This window comes from Oncorhynchus mykiss, chromosome 5 (assembly GCF_013265735.2).
Source record: "Oncorhynchus mykiss isolate Arlee chromosome 5, USDA_OmykA_1.1, whole genome shotgun sequence".
NCBI classification, from domain to species: Eukaryota; Metazoa; Chordata; class Actinopteri; order Salmoniformes; family Salmonidae; genus Oncorhynchus; species Oncorhynchus mykiss.
Window position 1 is genome coordinate 24242160 of NC_048569.1, and position 25019 is coordinate 24267178.

Genomic DNA, 25019 nt, shown 5'->3' on the forward strand with positions numbered 1-25019 from the left:
GTGATGCGCTGTGCAGACCGCACCACCCTCTGGAGAGCCTTGCAGATGAGGGCGGTGCAGTTGCTGTACCAGGCAGCAACCAGACAGGATGCTCTCAATTGTGCATCTGTAAAAGTTTGTAAGGGTTTTAGGTGACAAGCCAGATTTCTTCAGCCTCCTGAAGTTGAAGAGGCACTGTGTGGGTGGACAGTTTGTCTGTGATGTATACGCCAAAAAACGTAAAACTTTCCACCTTCACTACTGTCTCGTCGATGTGGATAGGGTGCGAATTGGTTTACATATACAGTGGGGCAAAAAATTATTTAGTCAGCCACCAATTGTGCAAATTCTCCCTCTTACAAAGATGAGAGAGGCCTGTAATTTTCATCATAGGTACACTTCAACTATGACAGACAAAATGAGAAAAACAATTCCAGAAAATCACATTGTAGGAAGAAGTTCGGAATCACCGAGACTCTTCCTAGAGCTATCCGCCCAGCCAAACCGAGCAATTGTGGGAGAAGGGCCTTGGTCAGGGAGGTGACCAAGAACCCGATGGAGTTCCTCTGTGGAGATGGGAGACCTTCCAGACAACCATCTGTGCAGCACTCCACCAATCAGGCCTTTATGCTAGAGTGGCCAGACGGAAGCCACTCCTCAGTAAAAGGCACATGGCAGCCCGCTTGGAGTTTGCCTAAAAGGCACCTTACGGACTTTCAGACCATGAGAAACAAGATTCTCATGTCTGATGAAACCAAGATGGCCTGAATGTCAAGCGTCATGTCTGGATGAAACCTGGCACTATCCCTACGGTGAAGCATGGTGGTGGCAGCATCATGCTGTGGGGCTGTTTTTTAGCGGCAGGGACAGGGAGATTAGTCAGGATCGAGGAAAAGATGAACGGAGCAAAGTACAGACAGATCCTTGATGAAAACCTGCTCCTGAACACTCACCTCAGACTGGGGCGGCGGTTCACCTTCCAATAGGACTAAGACCCTAAGCACATAGCCAAGACAACCCATGAGGCTTTGGGACAAGTCTCTGAATGTCCTTGAGTGGCCCAGCCAGAGCCCGGACTTGAACCCGATCTTACATCGCTGGAGAGACCTGACTAGTCACTCATTCATATATCCTTATGTACATATTCTTTATCATATTCTTTATCCCCTTACACTGTGTACAAGACAGTAGTTTTGGAATTGTTAGTTAGATTACTTGTTATTACTGCATTGTCGGAACTAGAAGCACAAGCATTTCGCTACACTCGCATTAACATCTGCTAACCATGTGTATGTGACAAATAAAATTTGATTTGATTTGATTTGAAAATAGTTGTGCAGCGATGCTCCCCATCCAACCTAACAGAGCTTGAGGATCTGCAGAGAATAATGGGAGAAACTCTCCAAATACAGATGTCCAAACTTGTCTTCTTGTGTATGACGCTACTTGAGGCTGTAATCGCTGCCAAAGCTGCTTCAACAAAGTACTGAGTAAAGGGTCTGAATACTTATGTAAATGTAATATTTAAGTTTTTATTTGTAATAAATTAGCAAAAATGGGGTATTGTGTGTAGATTGATGAGAAATAAAAAGTATGTTATCCATTTTAGAATAAGTCCAACATATCAAAATGCTAAAAAGTCAAGGTGTCTGAATACTTTCCGAATGCACTGTATATACACTGTATGTTTTCAAAGCCACCATGTTCAGGGTTACTGGGGAAGGGGAAAAACTGAACAAATGAAAAGCTGCCAGTACAAAATCCCTAAGCAAACACTAGCGCTAACGGATGGATTGTAAACTCCAACCTCTGGACTCTTTGCCATTTCTGTGTAAGAATCTTGAGCACTTACGGCGCAACGGGAACTCCCCCAGGACACAAGTACAAATACACACACACACAACACACACACACACACAGAATGCAATGCAGAGGGACTTCTCTCTTCTAATGCGTTTTCTCACCCACCTTTTATTCATAAAACTATTTATCTAACAGAGTAAGCTTACTCCTATATAATTATATAGACTACATAGCTTATCCTCCTTTTGTGTGAAAGGCCAGCCTGGGTTCTTTCTGTCTAAAGCCTAGGCAGTATTAATTGCAACATGCAGAATATGGGGGTTGGGGCTAGGGCTTGGCGGATTCCCAAGTAACAAAATGTACCTGACCTACGTCCAATGGCAGAAGTGAATAGAAGCCAGAGAGGATTTATCCTCCTCTCATATTGCATGCCTCCAGAGGAACTGTGTCAGAGGCATGCAGACAGAGTCAACTAGCATTCCACACCACACCAACACTTCTACTGGAGCAGTCTAATGCTTCATTAAGCAATGCTGCCTTTTGATGGTTTTATCCTAATTGATTTAGAATGTAGACAATGGCATGGGGTCGTTCACATTGACTACAATCTTATAGTCTTCATGATCTTGAAAGGGCAATTTGCATTGTAGCATGTAGACATACAGAAAACATAATATATAAATAGTACAGGGTTATACAAATGCATGAGTATAGCTGCTCAAAAGGCTCAACTCAACCACATTATTAAATAAAGAGAAGGCTGCAGTGCTTAGAACCTTTTCTTTGAGCTGCTATTGTTCACCAGGACAGATTGTGGGATACTACTGTGTGTGCATGCGCATGTGTGTGTGCACTTGCTTGCACCTACATGTTCAGTGCTTGTCTCCTTTTAAATCCACACCTTATTGTTAACAACACAATGCAGGTCACATGGATAGAATTGAGATCAGCCTCTTTCTTAAATGAATGACATAAACAAGCCTCAGTAAACAATGCCTTCCACTCCTGCCTCCAACGCCTGCTGTCACGCTGGCCATGTATTACATCAACGAGAAGTCCCATCAAGATACTGTCCATCTCCATCATTCACCTTCCAGACTCTCCTGTACCCCATCCCCCCTCCGTCTGCACTCTCCTGTACCGTACCCCATCCCCCTCCGTCTGCACTCTCCTGTACCCCATCTCTCCTCCGTCTGCACTCTCCTGTACCGTACCCCATCCCCCTCCGTCTGCACTCTCCTGTACCGTACCCCATCTCCCTCCGTCTGCACTCTCCTGTACCGTACCCCATCCCCCTCCGTCTGCACTCTCCTGTACCGTACCTCATCTCCCTCCGTCTGCACTCTCCTGTACCGTACCCCATCCCCCTCCGTCTGCACTCTCCTGTACCGTACCCCATCTCTCCTCCGTCTGCACTCTCCTGTACCGTACCCCATCCCCCTCCGTCTGCACTCTCCTGTACCGTACCCCATCTCCCTCCGTCTGCACTCTCCTGTACCGTACCCCATCCCCCTCCGTCTGCACTCTCCTGTACCGTACCTCATCTCCCTCCGTCTGCACTCTCCTGTACCGTACCCCATCCCCCTCCGTCTGCACTCTCCTGTACCGTACCCCATCCCCCTCCGTCTGCACTCTCCTGTACCGTACCCCATCCCCCTCCGTCTGCACTCTCCTGTACCGTACCCCATCCCCTTCCGTCTGCACTCTCCTGTACCATACCCCATCTCCCTCCGTCTGCACTCTCCTGTACCGTACCTCATCTCCCTCCGTCTGCACTCTCCTGTACCGTACCCCATCCCCTTCCGTCTGCACTCTCCTGTACCATACCCCATCTCCCTCCGTCTGCACTCTCCTGTACCGTACCTCATCTCCCTCCGTCTGCACTCTCCTGTACCGTACCCCATCCCCCTCCGTCTGCACTCTCCTGTACCGTACCCCATCTCCCTCCGTCTGCACTCTCCTGTACCGTACCCCATCTCCCTCCGTCTGCACTCTCCTGTACCGTACCCCATCTCCCTCCGTCTGCACTCTCCTGTACCGTACCCCATCCCCCTCCGTCTGCACTCTCCTGTACCATACCCCATCTCCCTCCGTCTGCACTCTCCTGTACCGTACCCCATCCCCTTCCGTCTGCACTCTCCTGTACCCCATTCCCCCTCCGTCTGCACTCTCCTGTACCGTACCCCATCCCCCTCCGTCTGCACTCTCCTGTACCGTACCTCATCTCCCTCCGTCTGCACTCTCCTGTACCGTACCCCATCCCCCTCCGTCTGCACTCTCCTGTACCATACCCCATCTCCCTCCGTCTGCACTCTCCTGTACCGTACCCCATCCCCTTCCGTCTGCACTCTCCTGTACCCCATTCCCCCTCCGTCTGCACTCTCCTGTACCGTACCCCATCTCCCTCCGTCTGCACTCTCCTGTACCGTACCCCATCCCCCTCCGTCTGCACTCTCCTGTACCGTATCCCATCCCCCTCCGTCTGCACTCTCCTGTACCGTACCCCATCTCCCTCCATCTGCACTCTCCTGTACCGTACCCCATCTCCCTCCGTCTGCACTCTCCTGTACCGTTCCCCATCCCCCTCCGTCTGCACTCTCCTGTACCGTTCCCCATCCCCCTCCGTCTGCACTCTCCTGTACCGTACCCCATCCCCCTCCGTCTGCACTAACCTGTACCCCATCCCCCTCCGTCTGCACTCTCCTGTACCCCATCTCCCTCCGTCTGCACTCTCCTGTACCCCATCTCCCTCCGTCTGCACTCTCCTGTACCGTACCCCATCCCCCTCCGTCTGCACTCTCCTGTACCGTACCCCATCTCCCTCCGTCTGCACTCTCCTGTACCCCATCCCCCTCCGTCTGCACTCTCCTGTACCGTACCCCATCTCCCTCCGTCTGCACTCTCCTGTACCCCATCTCCCGCCATCTGCACTCTCCTGTACCCCATCCCCCTCCGTCTGCACTCTCCTGTACCCCATCTCCCGCCATCTGCACTCTCCTGTACCCCATCTCCCTCCGTCTGCACTCTCCTGTAACCCATCTCCCTCCGTCTGCACTCTCCTGTACCCCATCCCCCTCCGTCTGCACTCTCCTGTACCCCATCCCCCTCCGTCTGCACTCTCCTGTACCCCATCTCCCTCCGTCTGCACTCTCCTGTACCCCATCTCCCTCCGTCTGCACTCTCCTGTACCCCATCTCCCTCCGTCTGCACTCTCCTGTACCCCATCTCCCTCCGTCTGCACTCTCCTGTACTGTACCTCATTTTGCCCATTGTGTAAATTGGTGAACAGTTCCAATTTCATGCTGCTGCCTAGCTTGTTGACTAACATAACTGTGGTTATACGATAGAGACGGATAACATGTCAAACAAAGGCCAGTGGGCCACATGGAAAAGTAAAAAGCCGGCCAAGGCTTCCACTGAAAATAAGACCTCCCTGTAACTATAAATAACTGTCATAAATAGGCAATACAAACAACTATAACGCTAAAGAGAAACTCAAGGGGAACCCAGGATACATACAGCGAAGATACCCAAGTCTAGTCTAACTGAATAACAAACTGCCTAAAGTAACCTTGGTGATTACACAAACCCAAACAAACTTCTCTGGGCTGTGGGAAATTTCTACTCCTGGCAATATACTCCTAACCTCAGCTCCCAACCAATGCAGAGTAGCAATCATAATATCCCCTTATTTACCTGTATGCCCTCTTTCTCAATGCACACGAGGGGGGAGGGGGGGGGGAGTAGTCATTAGTCTATCTGAAGACAATACACAATTATATTCTATTCTCACCCACAAGCCCCCTTTTCCACCTTCCTACACCTCTTTCACTGTTTTAGTCAGAGGGGCTGTAAAGATTATTTACATTTGGGGGAGATTAAGGGCCTGGCTGTTCCACATGCTGCGGCCAGTGTCCATTGATGTCTAATTGAGTGATGTCGGTCAGAATAGCCCTGCTGTCTGCGCTTTGTGCTAAACCCTGCCATGGGAGAACTTTGACTTCTTCTCCATTGTCCACGACATCCCCACTACTATGACAGTTTTACCACGGCTGGCTGGCCGACCTCAATACCCAAACCCGATATCCTTTTATTCCGCCCTATTTTATCAGAACCCCTTTTTTAAATATCCCTGAAGTGATTAGTTTTGTCTGTGCCTGCCTGGCTGTTTGTTAATGACTCAGTGAGGGTGGTGGGTGCCAGTAGGCTACATCTGCCTGATCACGACTGTACTGTAATTACACAGATGATGCAGCAAGGGTTATTGAATGGAGACAGAGGTCACAGGATTGAATTGTGTTTGTATGTAATCTGGAGTGGGCATAATTCAGTACGTTTCTATACTGGGCCTACTTCTGCTGCACGAAGAGATCAAAGTATTATTACATGGCCTAGTGCTGTGAATCAAATCTTGCTGCTGTATTGTATTCAGGAAATACAGTACATCTCATGCAGTAATACATAACATTGTTTGTATCACAGATTGCATTGTGTGGTGTATTATATATGCAATATTAATGTGTATTCAGCATCTTTAACATTTTAAATTCCCTCTGAGCACATCAGAATCCCATTTGGATTTGGGATTGAGTGACTGGCCACTAATCTTTGGTCTCTCTGTCGAATATGCAGCTTATTCAGGGTGGTATCCTAATCACCCAAAGATTTATATCTATTTATACAGAGATTATAATGTGTGTCTTCTTTATCTCTCAATTGGATAGAGTTGTTGCATAACAGATGAGCATTCATTTCATTGCAACCCACCTGCGTAAAGATGGCCTGACAGTGCCCCCTGTTGTTCGAGGATATATGCCACATCCACAAGTATTTGACGTTAATATCAAGTCTCATGACACATTAAAGACAATGGTAAACTAAGGACTGCAGTTATGCCTTACCAAAACTTAAATGTATTCTGTAGCTATGCTGACTTATTGTAAAGTGAGATACTAATGTGGTAGAGAAATTCTGTCCTCAGTGGTCTGAAGATGGGATGGCAGCCATTTTGGTTTCAAACTAACTCTGGCTCTGTCAACTCAGAGGAACTGTAGTTAGAAAGCTATCAGATTAAAATATTTTAGTAGCCACCCTATCAGTTGTAGATCTAAAAATTTAAAAACAATGTTGAGTAAATCACATAAAATCAGATTATGATACCAATTGGTAATTGGCCTAGTCCCTTTTTATTTTAAAGGTAGACTCAGTGATATTACGTAGATGCAGAAAGTAAACACCATAGTGGGTCAATTCCTGCAACCACTAAGAGCGCAGAGCCCCACCTGTTTGGAGCCACACCTGTTTAGCACACCTGTTAATTGAAATGCATTCCAGGTGACTACATCATGAAACTGGTTGAGAGAATGCCAAAAGTGGGCAAAGCTGTCATCAAGGCAAAGGGTGGCTACTTTGAAGAATCTCAAATATAATATATTTGTTTAACACTTTTTTGTTTACTCCATTGCATGTGTTCTTTCATATTCTTGATATCTTCACTATTATTCTACAATGTAGAAAGCAGTAAAAAGAAAGAAAAACCCTTGAATGAGTAGGTGTGTCCAAGCGTTTGACTGGTACGGTATATATGTAATACTTTCTTTGTTGCCTGTTTGCATGTTATTTTGGCATTAATACGTATCACATACTGGACAGAGCATTTGGAAAGTATTCAGTCCCTTGACTTTTTCTAGATTTTGTGACGTTAAATCTTTATTATAACATTTATTCATTTGTTTTCTTCCCCCTCATCAATCTACACACAATACCCCATAATGACAAAGCAAAAAGAGGTTTTTGGAAGTATTCAGACCCTCTGCTATGAGACTCGGAATTGAGCTCAGCTGCATCCTGTTTCCATTGATCATCCTTGAGATGTTTCTACAACTTGATTAGAGTCCACCTGTGGTAAATTCAATTGATTGGACATGATTTGGAAAGGCACACACCTGTTTATACAAGGTCCCATAGTTGATAGTGCATATCAGTGCAAACACCAAGCGAATTGTCCGTAGAGCTGAGACAGGATTGTGTCGAGGCACAGATCTGGGGAAGGGTACCAAAACATTTCTACAGCATTGAAGGTCCCCAAGAACACAATGGCCTCTCTTAAATGAAGGAAGATTACTCAGCTCTTCCGGGGGAGAAGGCCTTGGTCAGGGAGGTGACCAAGAACCCAATAGTCACTCTGATGTAGCTCCAGAGTTCCTCTTGGAGATGGGAGAACCTTCCAGAAGAACAACCATCTCTGCAGCACTCCACCAATGTCAGATCAAATAGACTGGTTCGGAATAAATGGAGGGAGGGGTAGTTCCGACATCGTAAGGGTCCAGAGAAATTGCGTTATGTGAGTGGTTGCTCAAATTCTCTGCTGTTTTTGACCCTGGCTACAACGCTGTGAGCAGTTTGAAGCGAACCCATGTGCAGACTACCTTTAATACCTGCTTATTTCATTGTAAGAAGGGACTAAATAAAGGGGAAACATGTATTTTATTTTTGTCCACAGGAACATTCAAATGAACAAGTAGCACGTGAAATAGTGATTGCATATTAATTTACAACTGACCTGAAAAGTTGAGATAAATCTGGTGTCCATCCCAAATGGCAGAGCCACTATACACTGTCACTTGTCCTTTGCTAGGGACAGCCTCTCGTATGGCAGAGCTCCCACTGTTAGTGAGAAATGACAAACTCAAAGCATTTGTTCTTCTCAATCCCTTGGTGTGGCCTTGGTTCCAGTTGTAGTGTGCCGACTGCTCTGGGCTCATACACAGATCATTCCCTAGGAGTGACAGGATACACCCATCGCAGTGTTGCATTTCCCTTTACGCCTATCGAGAATTTGGGACTATAAGTTTCTATCTGCATTTGTCAAAATTGAGTTGACAGAACATTTAACAAAATAAAGCTACCTTTTCACAAAAAGTAGCTTTAATGTTGAATGCTCCTCCGAACATCAGTGTCCTGACGAGTGAGCACATTTTCTATGCCAGCCGAAATCATGCCTCATTAGCTAATGTATCCAAATAAATGTCTATACAAAACAGCTTATACAAAATGCAGCTACTTTTGTTATTCTGGTTGCGCTTTTTGACGTGAATGTACGTTAGCCGTAGCTGGCTAGCTAGCAAGCCAGGGATAACAACGCTGTCAGCCAGTATGGCAATGGAACACAATGGAACGAACGTCCAGCCGGTTTGGGTAGCAACCTTAGATTTGTGTCGGGCCTATATCTGTGGAAGGATGAAATAGTATGAATAAATTCATCAAAACAACGTTAATGAAAATATGTCAATCATTATTTGAATATGTTGGTAACCCCTTGTATAAAAGTGATAATCCCCTCAAAGCCGGTGTTTGGAGGATACATTGGCACGTTTGCCGACCTGGCCAAACACCGTGCCAATACAGTATATCTCCTGAACACGGGCTTCGAGGGCATTAGCACTTAAATACCCCAATTAATTAAGTTAAGTTAAAAAATAAAAATAAAATTGCTGACACCATTCAAACGATTGAGGCTTCGGAACTTTAAAGCCAATTATCTCAGAATCATCTTTCTGCAGAAATAACCTTGTAGTCCCAAACACTCGCTAGGTGTAATTTGTAAGGTTGTTGTCAGCATCTGACTGAGGATTTGGCATGGCAATAAAGAATATAGAATGTCTGATGATCTGATCAGCCAATAAAACACATTGTTGCACAGGGGAAGGTGTGGTTCTCTGTTTTTTATTCATACTTCCAGGTTTCAGTTGTATGTTCTGTTATTTGTCTAAGTCCTCAAATGAAAAAAGCTTACTTATTTAATTTAGATTCAGTGCCATCATGAATGGACAGTGGATTATATGTTTGCACATTTCTATAAGTAAGGTTATTCCTCACCGTAGAAAGTCTTAACTGGTAAATTGTGATATTACTATTTATTTAGCACATTTGCAGATGCTCGTAATTACAATTTTAAAGTTTATTCAAGATTTAGAGATTGAGCAACCCTCATGTTAATTATATGCAGTATAAACTTTTGTCAATAAGCCCTTATACATGCTTATTAAAACTTAGCAATGATAACTGTTTAGTACTTTGCTGTAATACAAATGCATAAAAAATATATGCAGTCATTATAGACATTAATAGAATATCAGGAAAGTCATTTCATTTTTAGTTTCAAATTGATGAGGCAGAGGGCTATGATATCTCTGGTCAAGGCTTACCTGGCATCCCTGATGAGCTTCCCAGCTCCACCAAGACTCTGGATTTCAGCTTTAACTACCTGCCAGCCATTAACAACACCACTTTTGTTAGGCTGAAGGAGCTTGTCTCAATGAATCTAACCAGGTTGGTTACTTCCTGTAACACTTTAAAAGGACTAAATACAGGGTTTGAGCTGTACATAAAATAAAGTTGTAGTCCTGGATTATCACTTTAAATTAGAAAATTAACAGAAAGTTGTTTCACTCTTAATTACAAATGCAAAATAAACTAGATATTTGAGGATGTCTTGCACCACCAAGACCTAGAGACTCTTGATAGGAAACTAGTTAATGTTTTTGTTGGATGATGCTTTTGTAGGAGCTAAATCCTTGAAACATCTTAGTTTAACTCTGACATCAATGGATGATCTGAAATTCCTCACATCTTTAGAGACACTGGACCTTGGTGACAATGACATACTCCTTACATGATCTAGACCAGTTCAACTGGTAAAAAATGATGACACTCAATCTTCCAATGAATTCTCTCCAGAATATATCAGCTGCAGAGGTGGCCGTACTGAAGAATGCCAGCCTTCGACGTCAGCTTCGAAGGCAACATCATTGTGTACATTAAACCAAAGGCCTGTCACTTCAACAGCCTAGATTTCAGTGACTGTCTAAGCAAAGGAGACATTTCAATAATCTTAGCCGGATTGAGGAGTTCAGACCAACATTCTCTCTCTGGGGGTCTAAGAGGACAGCCCACCTGCCACCATGCGGGCTGAGTCCCTTTACACTTTCTGTAACACCACTGTGAATGAACTGAGCCTCTAAATACAGCACTTCCCAGATCTGATGGATGACGCCTTCAGAAGCTGGACCTCACCAGGTCTCATCTCCACTCCCTGCCGGCCTCCATTGCCAAGATGGCATCTCTTACCCACCTCATCCAGAACCAGAAGAGCTTTAACGACCTGTGTCAGACCAACACCGCCTCGCTTCCCCAGCTGACTGTTCTGTCTGTGAAGGGCAACTAGGCCCAAAAGCTGACCTTCGGGGTGGACTTTAAAGAGAGCTGCCAGAGGAATGCCACCAAGCTGGAGCAGCTTGACTTGAGTCAAAGTAGTTTGCTAAAAGGGCGGAGCTCAGTGCTCTGAAGTCCAGCTACAACTTCCCAGCAACTTCCATGAAGTGGGGGAACCAGCCATTCAACAAGATGTCAGGGTTGATAGAATTGGACTGCAGTCATTTGAAAGTCACCCGCATTAACCACACTGCAGCAGGTGGTCCTCTCCGAAGGCTAAATATCTCATGGAAGTTTGGTGACTTCAGTGTCCACTGGAACCTTCTGGAAGTTCTGATAAGCCTGGAGAGTCTCAATTTGAGGGGTGGTTCCTTTAAGGACAGGATTGTTTCTAATGGTGAGATGTTTATACATGTTCCTCTTCTATAGAGGCTGGTTTTGGCAGTGTGTGACATCGTATCTGTTAAGAATGCATTTCGCTACCTCACCAACCTGGCGTATGCAGATCTTAGTGGTACTAAACTAGTTGTAGCCAGTATGAATGCATTATCCACACTGAATAATGTCCTGCTAAATTTAGCCATGAATCAGATAGAAATGGTTGACTTAGACTCTGTCAAATCTTTAACAGAAAAGAGCAAAATTTACCTGAGTGACAACCCTTTGGCATGCAACTGTTCCAATATTCAATGAATTGGTTGGATTCAGAGCAATGCCAATAAAGTGATGAACATTGATAGGACAATGTTTTGGTTCAAAGGAAAGGTTATCAGATGTGCATTTTGAATTGTGTTTTGTCGCAGGCATGTTAGCATTTGGACTTATGTCAATGGCAATTTTACCAATTGCATTTGTCATCATTAAGGAAGAAATACAGAGGATACAAACTGCTTTGAAAGGTGACAGGTTATCAGGATATAGTCAACTGCAGATGGTATCAGTTCAACTAACGTTCCAATAACCCTAGCCCAACCCTAACCCTAACCCTAACCCTAACCCTAGCCCAACCCTAAACTTCACCTCCAAAGAAAGCGGTTGCAGATGTCTCAGCATTTATAGATGATCTTAAGGGGACAGTTCACCGACTAACAATCAGGGTAGTTCAATCACATGCCTTACAGCTGAACTTTCCAAAGTTAAATACAAGGCCAGGCATTTGCCATTTTAATGTAGCTCTTCATAATCTCTACATCACAAAGCATTTTTTTTTTTGCATTTATGATAATTTCATTAAATCAATAAAAAGAAAAAATGAGTTTTATCATGCTTTTTATTCTCAGTGTTATGCAACTTTAGAAGTATAAATATCTGTTTTAATATACAACAGCTATGACATCCATAGAGGTTTCCTTGGGCATAATACCAAAACTCAAACAGTTTTATTGCACAGATCCTAAAAGACAAAACATAGTAAGCAAGTTCATCTAATGCTAGTTTCACACAAAGGAAAAAAGAAAACAAGCAGGACCATGAGGGACCCGACGGATGTTGAAACAGACAGTCTAACAGCACAACTGGGTGGCTGGGTAGGTGAGAATCACACACTACTATCAAACATATTTCCTGTGATGTAGTACACAGATTTGGCAAATCAATTACACAATATACAAAATATACATCCATGAAGAATTTGTAAACAAACATTCAATGTGCTTTTTTTAAAGGATTTAAATGTCAATCGTCAGAAACAAAAGGGCATGGAGACAAATATATGCGCCGTCATTCATGTCTGTATCCAGAGTCTGTTTGACAGGGGACAAGATGAGCTCCGTAAGACATTTTCATCCCAATCATTCTTATTTTACTCTCCCCCAACTACTACAACTAGGAGGGGAAAGGTGTCTAATATTAAAGGTACATTTCTCTTTTGCCCAAATGTTTGACAATACATTTACAATAACTAATGAGAATAGTGAAACTTCAGATTCGGCTTAACACATTTAAAACATCTCTACAATCAATCTTATTTGTCTACTAATGTGCCTTCTTGGGTACAGTATGCAATTTATGTAAATATATTATGTCCAGTTTACATAGTATTTTTTGTTTGCCTCCCTAAGATACAGTAGATTGTTTGTTATGACATATCCTACATTAGAGTTAATATTGTATCGCATAATTACAAACCTACTTTGTTTGATATTTAGGGTATGCAATCAAAAGGCTGAACTACAGGACATCTCTATGTCAGCGTAAAATAAATCAACCTTTTTCTGATACACAAAGCTAGTATCATCATCTAAACATCAACTGTCTAGAATAATGACATTTATGTATATGAACTAAGATTTGTATATTAGTGCATTTTGATTTTTACAAAATCCGTCCTTTCAAGCCTATTGTTAGCTAGACATTTAACTGGGCACAGTTTCATCTGGCCGATCTGGTACATAAATGTAGACTACTGCATCACTTATGGAAAAAGAAAAGTCTGGCGAAGAACGAAAATGACAAACAATACAAGGCTAGAACACAACTTCAGTACTGTAACTGAAATCTAATCTCTTGCAACCCTGACATTCTCAATACATTTGCTTGACGTTGACTTGAATTGAAGCCCTTTTTAAATTTACCATACCCGAAAATACATTTCACATTGTATGAATGTCTGTCCGTACAAATATAAACAGAACTGGAAAACAACACCCAATAGATGCAGACACCTCCTTAAAAATGGACTGAGAAATCCCTTCCATAGTGTGGCAAACATACTTAGAATAAACCAACAATTCTAACTCATTGGAGCTTGCATTCTACACATTGTCATAATAACATACATTAATATTTTCTCCTGGGCTCAGCATCTCAATTTTACACGGTCATTACAATTCTTCATACATCTTCACGACAAAATTACGATTGAACGCATTCTTGGGAACCACTTGCCCCTCTCACAGTTTTTTGTTTAATTTTCAACACTACATTTGAGGAAAAGCACATTTCCCCATGTAAGCTTGAAGTAAAATTCTGAACATATCAGAATGTGTTAAAATGACTGTTAGAGAGAGGTTGTATTTTTGATAGATATACATAGACATTACATTAGCTTATTCTAGACCACAGAATTATCAAGCGGAACATTATTCTGAAATGACATATCATTGAGTATACAAACATGACATTGCAAAATATATATATCTATACAAAACAAACACATTCACTTAAGCCCATGTATCCCAATTTTTTACAGTTAGTTTAGTCATACTTATGTACACAATTGCATAAAAATCAAAGGTTTAGAAATGTAGAGATGTGAAAGGAATGTGAATTACACCATAACCTGCTAAGAACAGCAAGTTTTTTTTAAATTCTCCCTTAACTCTAAGGCCCCTTCCACTAAATATGATTCCAGAACCGTAAGATGATTCCATATGAAATAGTTCTAGGTGAGAAGCACAGGACATAGTGCAATCCTGCTGTGCACCGCTACCCAAAACAAAAAAACACACTTCACCTCTAGGTAATAATAAAAAAAAGTGACAAAGTATCTAAACAAACTTTTGGTGATATTTGACTTCTGTATGACACTTGCCAGTGAATGATCTGCATCACTGTCACACAACTAAAATGGTTCATTGGATGATGTGCCATGACTACTGTATTTTCACCTCACAAAGCTTTTTGAGTGGGAGTGAAATAGTTCAGTCTACACGCATCGAAAGTCTGCTACCTTCAATTTGAGGTGCTCTTAACCCAGAACTCTAAACCCAGAGTGCAATTCAAAACCTTGGAAAAGGCTACTCCTTACTGCCCACTGACATTTTGATTGCACATTGCACTCTGCTGTCGATTAAAAAATAAAACCTCCAAACAATCACAGGATACAAATTTGACACTTTTTTTCTTCACACAGCAGAGGACCACAAATGAGCAGCAAATCATTGTCTACATTCAGTCCAAAAACATTACACATTTACAGTATCGCCCAAAAATACGCTTACGCCACTACATACACACACTCTCTCTCAGGATAACACACCTCTCTCACGCCATATAAACACTGAAGTAACAGCTTCCCCGGTTCTCAAAAAAATAAGGTATGATGACACTATGAATAACTAAAATGTCTGCCTGGTCTTATCTTGGACATACTGCAAAAGTAAGGGTGGCTGCTGTTTTATTTTTTAAATTCCGCATTTCCTTTGTTTGCGGGGCCGCGTGGCGACTCCTTGGTTTGCTTGTGTCGGGCCGAATCTTTGTCTGAACCCTCTTTCACCACGGTAGCCACTCTCAAAGTCTCTCTCTTGGTGTTTTTCTGTGTAGAGGCTGCCTCTTGACCAGACTCCCTTTTCTTCTTGTCAGCCTGTTCTTTTCGGGTGCAGGCTACCTGTTTATCAGAGTTAGTGACCCTGGATTCAGCTTTACTGTGTTTGGCCTGGGGGGTGCTGTTGCTGGTGGAGGTGGGTGTTGGCCCTGTGGTATCCATCCCACCCAGACACCTATGAGAGTCTGATCTAAGGCCCTCTGACCTGGGAGCCTCTACCCTCGGTCTCCTCTGATCCTCCCTGGAGGTCTGGACCACAGCCTCCTGTCCGGTGCTGCCGCTGGCCCTGCCTGAGAGAGCTCCACCGTTGGGTGGGTGTGCTTCTCTTCTCATGGCTAGGGCCAGCAGGACTGGTACAGGGGTAGACTGGGAGGGAGCGCTGGCTTCGGTCAGAGGCTCTTTTTGGGCCTGCTGTCGGGGTGCAGCAAGGACCGGCGCTGGCTCTTTCATTACTGGGGTTGCAGTTGGGGCAAGATATTTGTGAGGGGGGGATTTCTGTTTGGACTCTATGATTTGTTTAACAACAGTTGAAGTAGTGATTTCCTTTTGTTTTGAATTCATTGAGGTTGAGGCAGAGGTTTTGTGAGGGGGTGATTTTTGTTTTGAGTCCAGGTTATCTTTGATGACTTGGGCTGGGGTTGGGGCAAAGGTGTGGAGTTCTGGTTCTTTCTGTTTTGGGTCAGAGTGGTGTCTGACAACTGGGGTTGGGACAGGAGTTTGGCACGAAGATTTGTTTAGTTTGGAGTCTAAACTTTCTTTGACAATGTGGCTTTGAACCAAGGTTTTGATGAGGGGTTCTTCCTGCTTTGAGTCTGGGATTTCTTTGAGCATTGAGACTGTAGTTTCTTGCTGTTTTGAATCCAGGCTTACTTTGACGACTGGGGTGGGAGTTCTCACTTCATACCTCTCCCTCTCTTCCTCAGATCTTGGCTTAGTTTGGGGATTGATGGTTGTTTGATTTGTTGAAGCAGGACTTGGTGGTGACTGTTTCACTATCAGCACAGGACTCGTCTCTTTGGTATTCACATCAGCAGTTTGCTTTTTAGAGACTCTGATTTCTGCCTCAAGAGCCCCTTTGACCCAAGTTTTTTCAGCAAGACGGTGTGTTAAATTTGGCTTCTCTCGCTCTCCAGTCTTTGCAATGCTACCCTTTGTCTTTGGTGAAGTGGGACCTTGTCTAATTTGCTTTGCTACACTACTAATAGCTACCTGACTGCCAATGGGACAAGCATCTTCACATTGATCACACCTCTGTGTTGCTTCTGTTTTAGCAGTTGCAGTGTCCAAAATGCCTTTAGATAAGACACATTTTACATCCACTTTAGGACTTGTCTCTCTGACTTCGGCCATTTTCTCTCTTGCTGCGTTTGCAGCTTTGAGCTCCTCAACAGCAGACACACTGACCGGTTCACTGTCCTTGTTTAGTACTGGCCTGTTGCTTTGAACCTTGTCAGAGTTTTGGGTTTTCCCTATGGCGTCCTGTCTTGGGGACATTTGACCACTTGTTCGGTTCATATCTCCAAGACTAGAGATTGGAGCAGGGATGGACGTTTGTGTAGTGGTCACTGTCGAGGGACTGCTGTATACCATCTGCTGCTTTGACAGGTATGAAGTCTGCTCTAAATTATATTGAACAACTGTAGTGATGCTACTTGTACTCTCAGCTGGTCTTTGTTTCTTATTGCTCTGCAGGTAACTGGGACCTGACTGACAATCTGAACTTTGCTTCACTGGTACAGCTGCATGAGGGGCAGTTGCTTGAACCTCTACCTTTGAGGCAGGGAAGGATGCTGCAGTATTTTTGGGATTCTCCGTCTTTGGAACGACAACTGTATCTGATGTCTTGGAGATATCGGTGTTGTTTTGCTGTGCGGGGGCTGGGGTCTCTTGAGGTGGCTCCACCTCCTCCTCCTGGTCTTCGTTGCTGACCTCCCGTATGGAGGGCGTCTTCCCACAGTTGGAGAAGTGGGCACTGTGGCGGAATGCCCTATGATCGTGAGTTATCATACTGGACCTGCTCTCTTGTTTCCCCCCAAAGTCTGAGACCTCCGCCTTGGAGATAGCCATTGGGGGTTCATGGTGACTAGGTCTGTCGTGTGGCTTCTCACCACTGCTACTGCATTTAAGCCCAGTGTTGGAAATACTAGCCTCCTCGTTGGTGGGAATTGGACTGCTAAGGGCCACAACAGCTCCAGGGCTTAGTGTACTGGTGGGGGGGCTCTTCTGCTTGTCAGATGGTTTTAGCAGGGGAATCAACACCTGCCGCTCAACTGGGCTTTGCAGCCACATGGGCGTCCCTATCGAGTCCATATCACCGTCAGACATCTTAGAGAGGCAGATATCTGTTTTAGACACCCTTGGCCCGGAGAGCAGGCCAATGTCTAGGGTGCCCTCCAGGGGTTTGAGGGAGGAGACCAAACGCCCCTCCAGCTTGTACTCTGAGGAGGTCTTCCTGAGGGAGCCTTCACTGGAGGAGATGAGCTGGAGTTTCTCCACGGCGCTTCCCTCTCCTCTCCCAGCAAATATCTTGGGGTTCAGGCCCTCAGGGCTGGAGTGGACGCTACCCATGGTACCCTTGACGTGGTCTAGAGCCAGGGCCGAGTCCAGCTGAAGACTCTTGGACCGGGTGGAGCCAAAATGGAGGCTCTCATGAATGACGGGAGAGAGTCGGCACATGCAGTCTTCTCGCTCCTCGAATGACTGCCTCTTCCGGGCAAACTCTATGTTGGGGGCCTTGAAGTCAAGCCTGTCTGGCTTACCACCCTCCTTGCTCTGCCTGGACAACTGCCACTCAGTCTTCTGGGGGCTCCAGTCAGGGTGGATGGAGCACAGTGGCGAGTCAGAGCTATTGCCCACTAGTGGTTCAGGGCTGCCTTCACTGGCCCGAGTGTTCAGCTTCTTGTACAGGACATCTTTTACAGTGGTGCTGGCAGCTTTGCCTTCCAGTGAGACTGTCTCTGAGCCCTGGCTTCTTCCTCCTTCAGCACCAGACATATCAGACTCCTGTAGTGCGTCCTGCTTCTGCAGGGACTCTCGCCTCTCTGACCAGTCCTGTCTTTTCATCACCACCTTGGCTTTCAGTTTCTCCTTGTCCAGCTCCTCCATAGACTCCTGGCGGCCCACCTTGCGTCCAACAGGCCTCTTGAGGCAGCCCTGCTCTGCCGGCCGGACCCGGGTGATGGCCGGAGGCTCGCAGGACATCTCCTCCACACTCTGCAGGGTGTGGTGGTCCCTGTCCCCAGGCATCAACTCTTCTCCCTGGGCCTCTTCCTGGGTCACCTCCAGGTTGTGCTTCCTAGAACACATGTGCTTCTTGTCGCCCGTGTAGGAGGGCGACAGCTTCTCCTCCGACTGCACCCGCTTAAGGAGCGGCGAACGGGGAGGCTCTGCGCTTTTGGGACGTGTCATGTGGCGGACAATGGTAGGGGGCGAGTGCATCTTGACTGGGAAGGCCTGGGTGGTCTTGGAGATCCCCATGGACCCATGGCTTAGTAAAGGAGAGGGTGAGCGCTGCGGGGAGGTGGGCTGGGGGGTCGGGGATGGGGTGCGGGCCAGAGGGGAGAGGGGAATGCTACCGACAGACTTGCGACGGCCCTGTCGGAGCCTCTGGCCAGTCAGTTTGGGGCCCAGGCCGTGGAGGGTGCTGGGACGGATGTGGCCGGAGCCTGCGGGGGAGTTTGGAGCGCTGGAGCTGGGAGAGCTACTCTGAGAGGAGTTGCCACCTGGAAACACAGAGGGAAGGACATTCTTCAACTATAATATTTCATAGTTTTAAATATTGTAAATTCATCCTAATTTAACAAACATTGATTGTTTTACTGAGACACACCACATGTATTTTATTGATTAAAATCTATTTTATTCCATAAAATGTAAATGAAAGACGGTCACTCTCACCTGACTGATTGAAGTCAGGGGTGGGTCGGAAAGCTGCAGTGGGGGAGCGGGGAGACATGCTGTGAGTAGGGGAACCTGGGAGACTCTCCCCAGAGGACAGGGAGCGGTTGAAGGAGGAGAAACTACGGCTGGTGTGGAGCAGAGGGGAGGGCTGCATGGCGAAACGCCTGAAAACAGACCGCCGCCTGTGGGGAAAGAGGAGAGAAGACACGGTCGGTCTATCACTATGAGGCCCAGGCACTCCCTACATTCGATTTGTGGTCTTGACTCGAGTCTAATCTAAGAGAATTATACTTCAAATGGTGTTATTACTATAGATGCGTTCTGGCAAATAGCGCAAAGAGAGAAGACACTGAATCAGTCCACCACTATAGGGCCAAGCAAGAACGTTCCATCGAAAATGCAATTTTTGTAGGTAGAAAATAGATGTGTAGTGTTGTGATATCTATGATCATTGTTCTTCAAAAATGGTGGTAAACAATGTACATACTATTCCTGAGTAATCAATTCAGCGAAAGAAAAAGAACAGCCAGAGGAAGATCTTTGAAATTAAAAACTTAAGACTGACACGTGACGAGGGTTGACATTGTCAAGAAGTGACAGAGTTTTAGCACCGTTGCAAGGAGCCACAGCTACACCCTGTGGTTATACTGTATATGACATCATCTGGACATGTAAACTGTTCAAATTTACTAGCAACCTCTACAGAGCAGACTTACAGAGGTTTAGTTAATTTGTATTTATTATGGAGCCCCATTAGCTGCTGGGGTCCTGCAAAATTAAGGCAGTTTATACAATCAAAAAAAAAACATTACAATATATTCACAGATTTCACAACACAGTGTGTGCCCTCAGGCGCCTACTCCACCACTAACACATATCTACAGTACTAAATCCATGTGTATGTGTGTATAGTGCGTATGTTATCGTGTGTGTGTGTATGCATGTGTCTGTGCCTACGGTTGTGTTGCTTCACAGTCCCCACTGTTCCATAAGGTGTTTTTTTAATCAGTATTTTTAAATCTAATTATACTGCTTGCATCAGTTACTTGATGTGGAATAGAGTTCTATGTAGTCATGGCTCTATGTAGTACTGTGCGCCTCCCATAATCTGTTCTGGACTTGGGTACAGTGAAGAGACCTCGTGGCATCTCTTGTGTGGTATGCATGGGTGTCCGAGCTGTGTGCCAGTAGTTTAGACAGACAGCTCGGTGCATTCAACATGTTAATACAGTGCCTCTCATAAATACAGGTAGTGATGAAGTAAATGTCTCCTCCACTTTGAGGCAGGAGAGATTGACATGCATATTATTATTAGCTCTCTGTGTACATCCAAGGGCCAGCAGTTATGCCCTGTTCTGAGCCAATTGCAATTTTCATAAGTCCTTTTTTGTGGCACCTGACCACACGACTGAATAGTAGTCAAGGTGCGACAAGACACAACTAGGGCCTGTAGGGCCTGCCTTGTTGATAGTGTTGTTAACTATTAGATATAGTTCATATCTAATAACAAAATGGTTTCTCGTATAGAAAATAACACTAAACCAAACACAAATGTCTTGCCTTTCTTGCGTCTTCTCCTTCTTGGGCTTCTTGGTGCGTCGGACCATCTTACTCCTGTAGCTGTTCCTCCTGGCAGGCCCTGTTTTGATGAAGGTGTTCTCAAACGCAGTGGTGGAGATGGCTACCCTACTGCCACTCTGGAGGAAGCAAATACAGAGATCCATAAGATAAACTGACCCAAAATGAATTAGCTCCATTGTATGAAGTTACAAACAGAGTTAAAAAAGTGGGCTCGACTGTAAATTCAATTACCACTAGATAAACAGTCTATTATAAACTGGGTGGTTCGAGCCCTGAATGCTGATTGGCTGACAGCCGTGGTATATCAGACCGTATACCACAGGTACGACAACACCTTTATTTTAACTGCTCTAATTACGTTGGTAACTAGTTTATAATAGTAACAAGGCACCTCGGGGGTTTGTGATATATGGCCAATATACCATATATATATACACAGCGTTGCATTGTGCCTAAGAACAGCCCTTAGCCGGGGTATATTGGCCATATACCACACCCCCTCTGGACTTATTGCTTAAATATATGAGCTCCATAATGAGAGTATCAAGTTACAAACTCCAGATACCTTACGCGATTACATCATAACCTTTTGTGGATGTAATGGTGGACAATTGTTATATTATAACTAGCAGTTATATCTGATGAAACTTTATATCTAATGTTCTCTGACCTTGAGCAGCAGTTCCACCACCTCAGTGTGGACCAGGCCGTGGACCGTCTCTCCATTCACATGAGTGATGAGGTCACCAGCTTTCAGCCCTGCCTTGTGGGCCGGACCCGGGTCCTCCACACTCTGAACAACACACAGAAACACACTATTAGCTACTGTATCTATTAATCACTCCGTAATGAAACATTGCAGTACAATAACAAAAACATTGTTTTCCCATGGTGCAGGTTTAATTGAATCCAGCCACTCAACCTATTATTCAATATCTAATAACACAGATGAAAGTGACCACTTGTTGTACCAACAGAAATGTACTATTTTACCAGTGCTTCATTAGATATTTGACTGTGCTTGTTTGAACATGATCAAACACGAGGCTGTGAAAAGTCAGATTCCCAGTGCCACCCAGAAGCTCCTCGACCCATTTCAGTTTGAAAATCAGCCCAGCAGAGGAGTTGATGATGCCATTCTTACTCTCAACATGGTCAATAGACATCTAGAAGGTGCCAAAAATTCCATGCCAGGGTTCTGTATGTTAACTTCTCTTCTGCCTTCCAACACAATCTAGCCTTACATTCTGGCACAGAGACTCATAAGGGACCTCCTTAGATTGGGGGGCTGGTTTTGTGGCTGTTGGACTTCCTGAGCCAGAAGTCACAGCGGATCAAAGTAGGTCCCCCACCTGTCGGACATACGCACCACCAACAAAGGCTCTCCTCAGGGATGTGTTTAGTCCCCACTCCTGTACATCTTGTACACTAATAGTTGTACTAGTTCCAATCCTGACAGACACCTCGTTAAGTTCGCTGATGACACTGCCTTGATCAGCCTGTTGCATGATGACGAGGAACACCATGGCCCGGTCCTAAATGACTTTGTAGAGTGGTGTGAATCACACTTGGTCCTCAATACCAATAAGACCAAAGAGATGTGCATAGACTTCAGGAAGCGTACAACACCTACCTCAGCAACAAATATCAGAGGTCAGAACATAGAAATTGTAGAGGAGTACAAATATCTGAGTGTCCTCTTGGACAACAAGCTTCAGTGGAGTAAATGTACAGACCTGAGATTGTACTTTCTCAAAGAACTGGGATCTTTTAAGGTTGACTGTACTAAACCCACTCTGTTTTACAAATCTTTCACCCCCTGGCAAAAAAACGGAACTAGACAATAATTTGTGCCAGGTGTGATATCCCTCCGAAACAGCTCGGGCTAATGTTCCTATCGACCCAGTAAGGCCAGCAGGCTATTCTATTTTTATGGGTATATAACAGTTATGAAAGTTGTATTGTGAATTTGTTTTGTATTTAAACGTGTACATGACACTGCAAAAACATTTCCTCATAGACAGTCAGTAAATCAAAGTAAAGTTCTTACCCAGACTGTGTGGTAGACAGTGTAGACATCACGATCGCATGCGTACACCGGGATGGCCCGCAGCGTAAAGCCAAATTTCTTCCCCGAGCTGTGGATGATGATTGGATGCCTAGGGTTGATGACGCCGAGGGAGGAGTCTCGGCTGGGTGAGGAGTCACGAGAGGAAGGGTCAGAGGAGAGAGAGTAGGGGGATATGGGGCTGGCCAGTGGGGACACCCCGAAGATATCTGGAACAAGAGACAAATATAAATTGTCATTTGAAATGACTAAAAACGTCTGTAAATATCACAAAGTCGGCCTTTCAGATATCTGGAACAATGAGAAACACAATTCTAATGATATCTGTACCACTAAGAGACACATTAATGAAGGGCATTATTACTTGGGAAAATAATGTGGTCATTGTGATACAATCAAGGGACTAATCTGGGAATGTGCCAGATACATTGTGAGAGCAAAATAAATGTTGCCATAGACATTTTTATATAGCACACCATCAATTTTTATGCAAATGTTATATGATGAATTTTCCAATTCTTCAAACCAAAATACCCAGTGGAGGTTAATTTAAAGGTTAAAACACAGACACGCATTCAATTGTCATTGTCATTTCTATTGATCTGTCTTCCTGTAGCTCTCCCCTCAATAGCCAGCTGTTCCTATACAGCCTGGAATCACTGTGCCCCTGCTGGGAGTGCGACATGAGGGATTTACCCTTAGGGGGTGTTTTTCTCAGCTACTACCTCAGTTACAGGCTCCTCTTCTGTGCTACTGCATACACAGCCACTCCATAAACAGTAGCTTCTTCCCAGCAGCAGCCGTGCCGGGCCAATTTCACACAGATCTAATGGCCTCTTATCTCTCTCACACTCTGCTCTTTAACCATCCTTAAATCGAAATGCTGGAGATCGCAGGGGTAGGGTGTGTGTATCGTCTGACTCACCTCCAGGGATCATGAGGGAGAGGGCACTGGCTGAAACAGACTTGGGGACTTTGGCAACAACACCATGCTTCTCCCCATGTCTATCGGGCCGCAGGCCGCCATGCTGGCCTCCGTGGTCCACGGGGGTCTTGGAGGAGGAGTCAGGGCTGTCTAAGCCCTCCCCTCTGGAGGGATGCAGGTCCAGGTGCTCAGAGAAACTACCTACTGACCAAAGAAGAACAGGTACAATGTCCCATCATTTTTTTTTTTTTTACTTACAGTCAGGCACATTAAAAACATTGAAACAACTCCACGTGATAACCGTATCATTACTTTTCTTGAATATCAGCTGAACCAGTCAACAGCCAACATGATGACAATTCTTTAACACTATCCCTACATCTTCTACAAGCTTTAACCAGTGCTTGAGGCCTCCATACCAGAGAGAGTAGCCCCGCTGTGGGTGCTTCCGGGGGTGGTTGCGTCAGCCTCATCCTCTTCTATGGAGAAGGCCAGTTTGGTGGGTTCCCTTAGGGCCAGGGACTCCTCGTCTCCGTCCTCAGCCGAGATGGCGAACTTGGGGAGCAGGCCGGGCGGGCGAGGGCCCATGCTGGGGCTCTCTGTGTCTGAGGATTGAGTGAGGGAGGGCCTGGGGGGAGAAAGGAGGAATGGATAAATATCAACCCCCATCAGAAAAAACATTCAGGACATACTAGCTAACTATTATAGATGTTGTACTGACAAAATGTTAATATAAGCAGGTTATGCACTGCCATCTTTGTCTTAAGGTATTCTGAGACCCTGTAATAGTGGGGGAACTTAAATAATACCAAAAGTGTGTGAAAACAATAGATAGTTTGAGTATAGCAGAAGGGATGTTGTGAGGCGTACATTTCAGTGAACTCTGGTGTCCAGCTCAGAGAGTCTACAGTCAGAGGGCTCTCACTCTTCTTCTCCTCAGGCTCTCCTTTCCCATCCAGCTGGCCACGGGACAGGTCCAAGCTGCTGTACACCTACACACCACACAGACAGACAAACAGTTAACCCTTTACACTCGTGGGAATTGGCCTATATGGATGGGGCTAAATTGAAATGTTGCATAACAATGGTAGCAATTGAAAGGGAACAGTTTGGAGATTATGGGGAAATTATTACTCCAAAATTGAGGACAACAGTTCACCTGACAAGACTGAATACAAACATTACACTGTTCATTTTACATTTACTGTACTTTTTTGCTGCATTTGTTGATAATGAAATCTGAGAATACATTCAGTAACATGAGAATATTCCTTGATAATTGGGGA

The 25019-nt window shown here is 44.9% G+C and overlaps 1 protein-coding gene across 5 annotated transcripts in view; it reads right to left on the minus strand.

The window, feature by feature from the left end:
* Nucleotides 1-12247: 12247 nt before the first annotated feature.
* Nucleotides 12248-25019, minus strand: part of mast4 (microtubule associated serine/threonine kinase family member 4) — a 172053-nt gene continuing 159281 nt past the window's right edge. For 4 of the 5 annotated variants that reach the window (XM_036977104.1, XM_036977101.1, XM_036977105.1 and 1 more), the window contains 8 exons: nucleotides 24604-24725; nucleotides 24153-24361; nucleotides 23734-23937; nucleotides 22791-23017; nucleotides 21411-21533; nucleotides 20720-20856; nucleotides 19157-19341; nucleotides 12248-18981 (listed from right to left, as the gene is read on the minus strand). In XM_036977104.1, coding sequence (XP_036832999.1) covers nucleotides 15113-18981; nucleotides 19157-19341; nucleotides 20720-20856; nucleotides 21411-21533; nucleotides 22791-23017; nucleotides 23734-23937; nucleotides 24153-24361; nucleotides 24604-24725 — 5076 coding nt within the window. In that variant the 3' untranslated portion in view covers nucleotides 12248-15112. The remainder of the gene's footprint in view (nucleotides 18982-19156; nucleotides 19342-20719; nucleotides 20857-21410; nucleotides 21534-22790; nucleotides 23018-23733; nucleotides 23938-24152; nucleotides 24362-24603; nucleotides 24726-25019) is intronic. The other variant, XM_036977102.1, reaches the window with a different exon arrangement.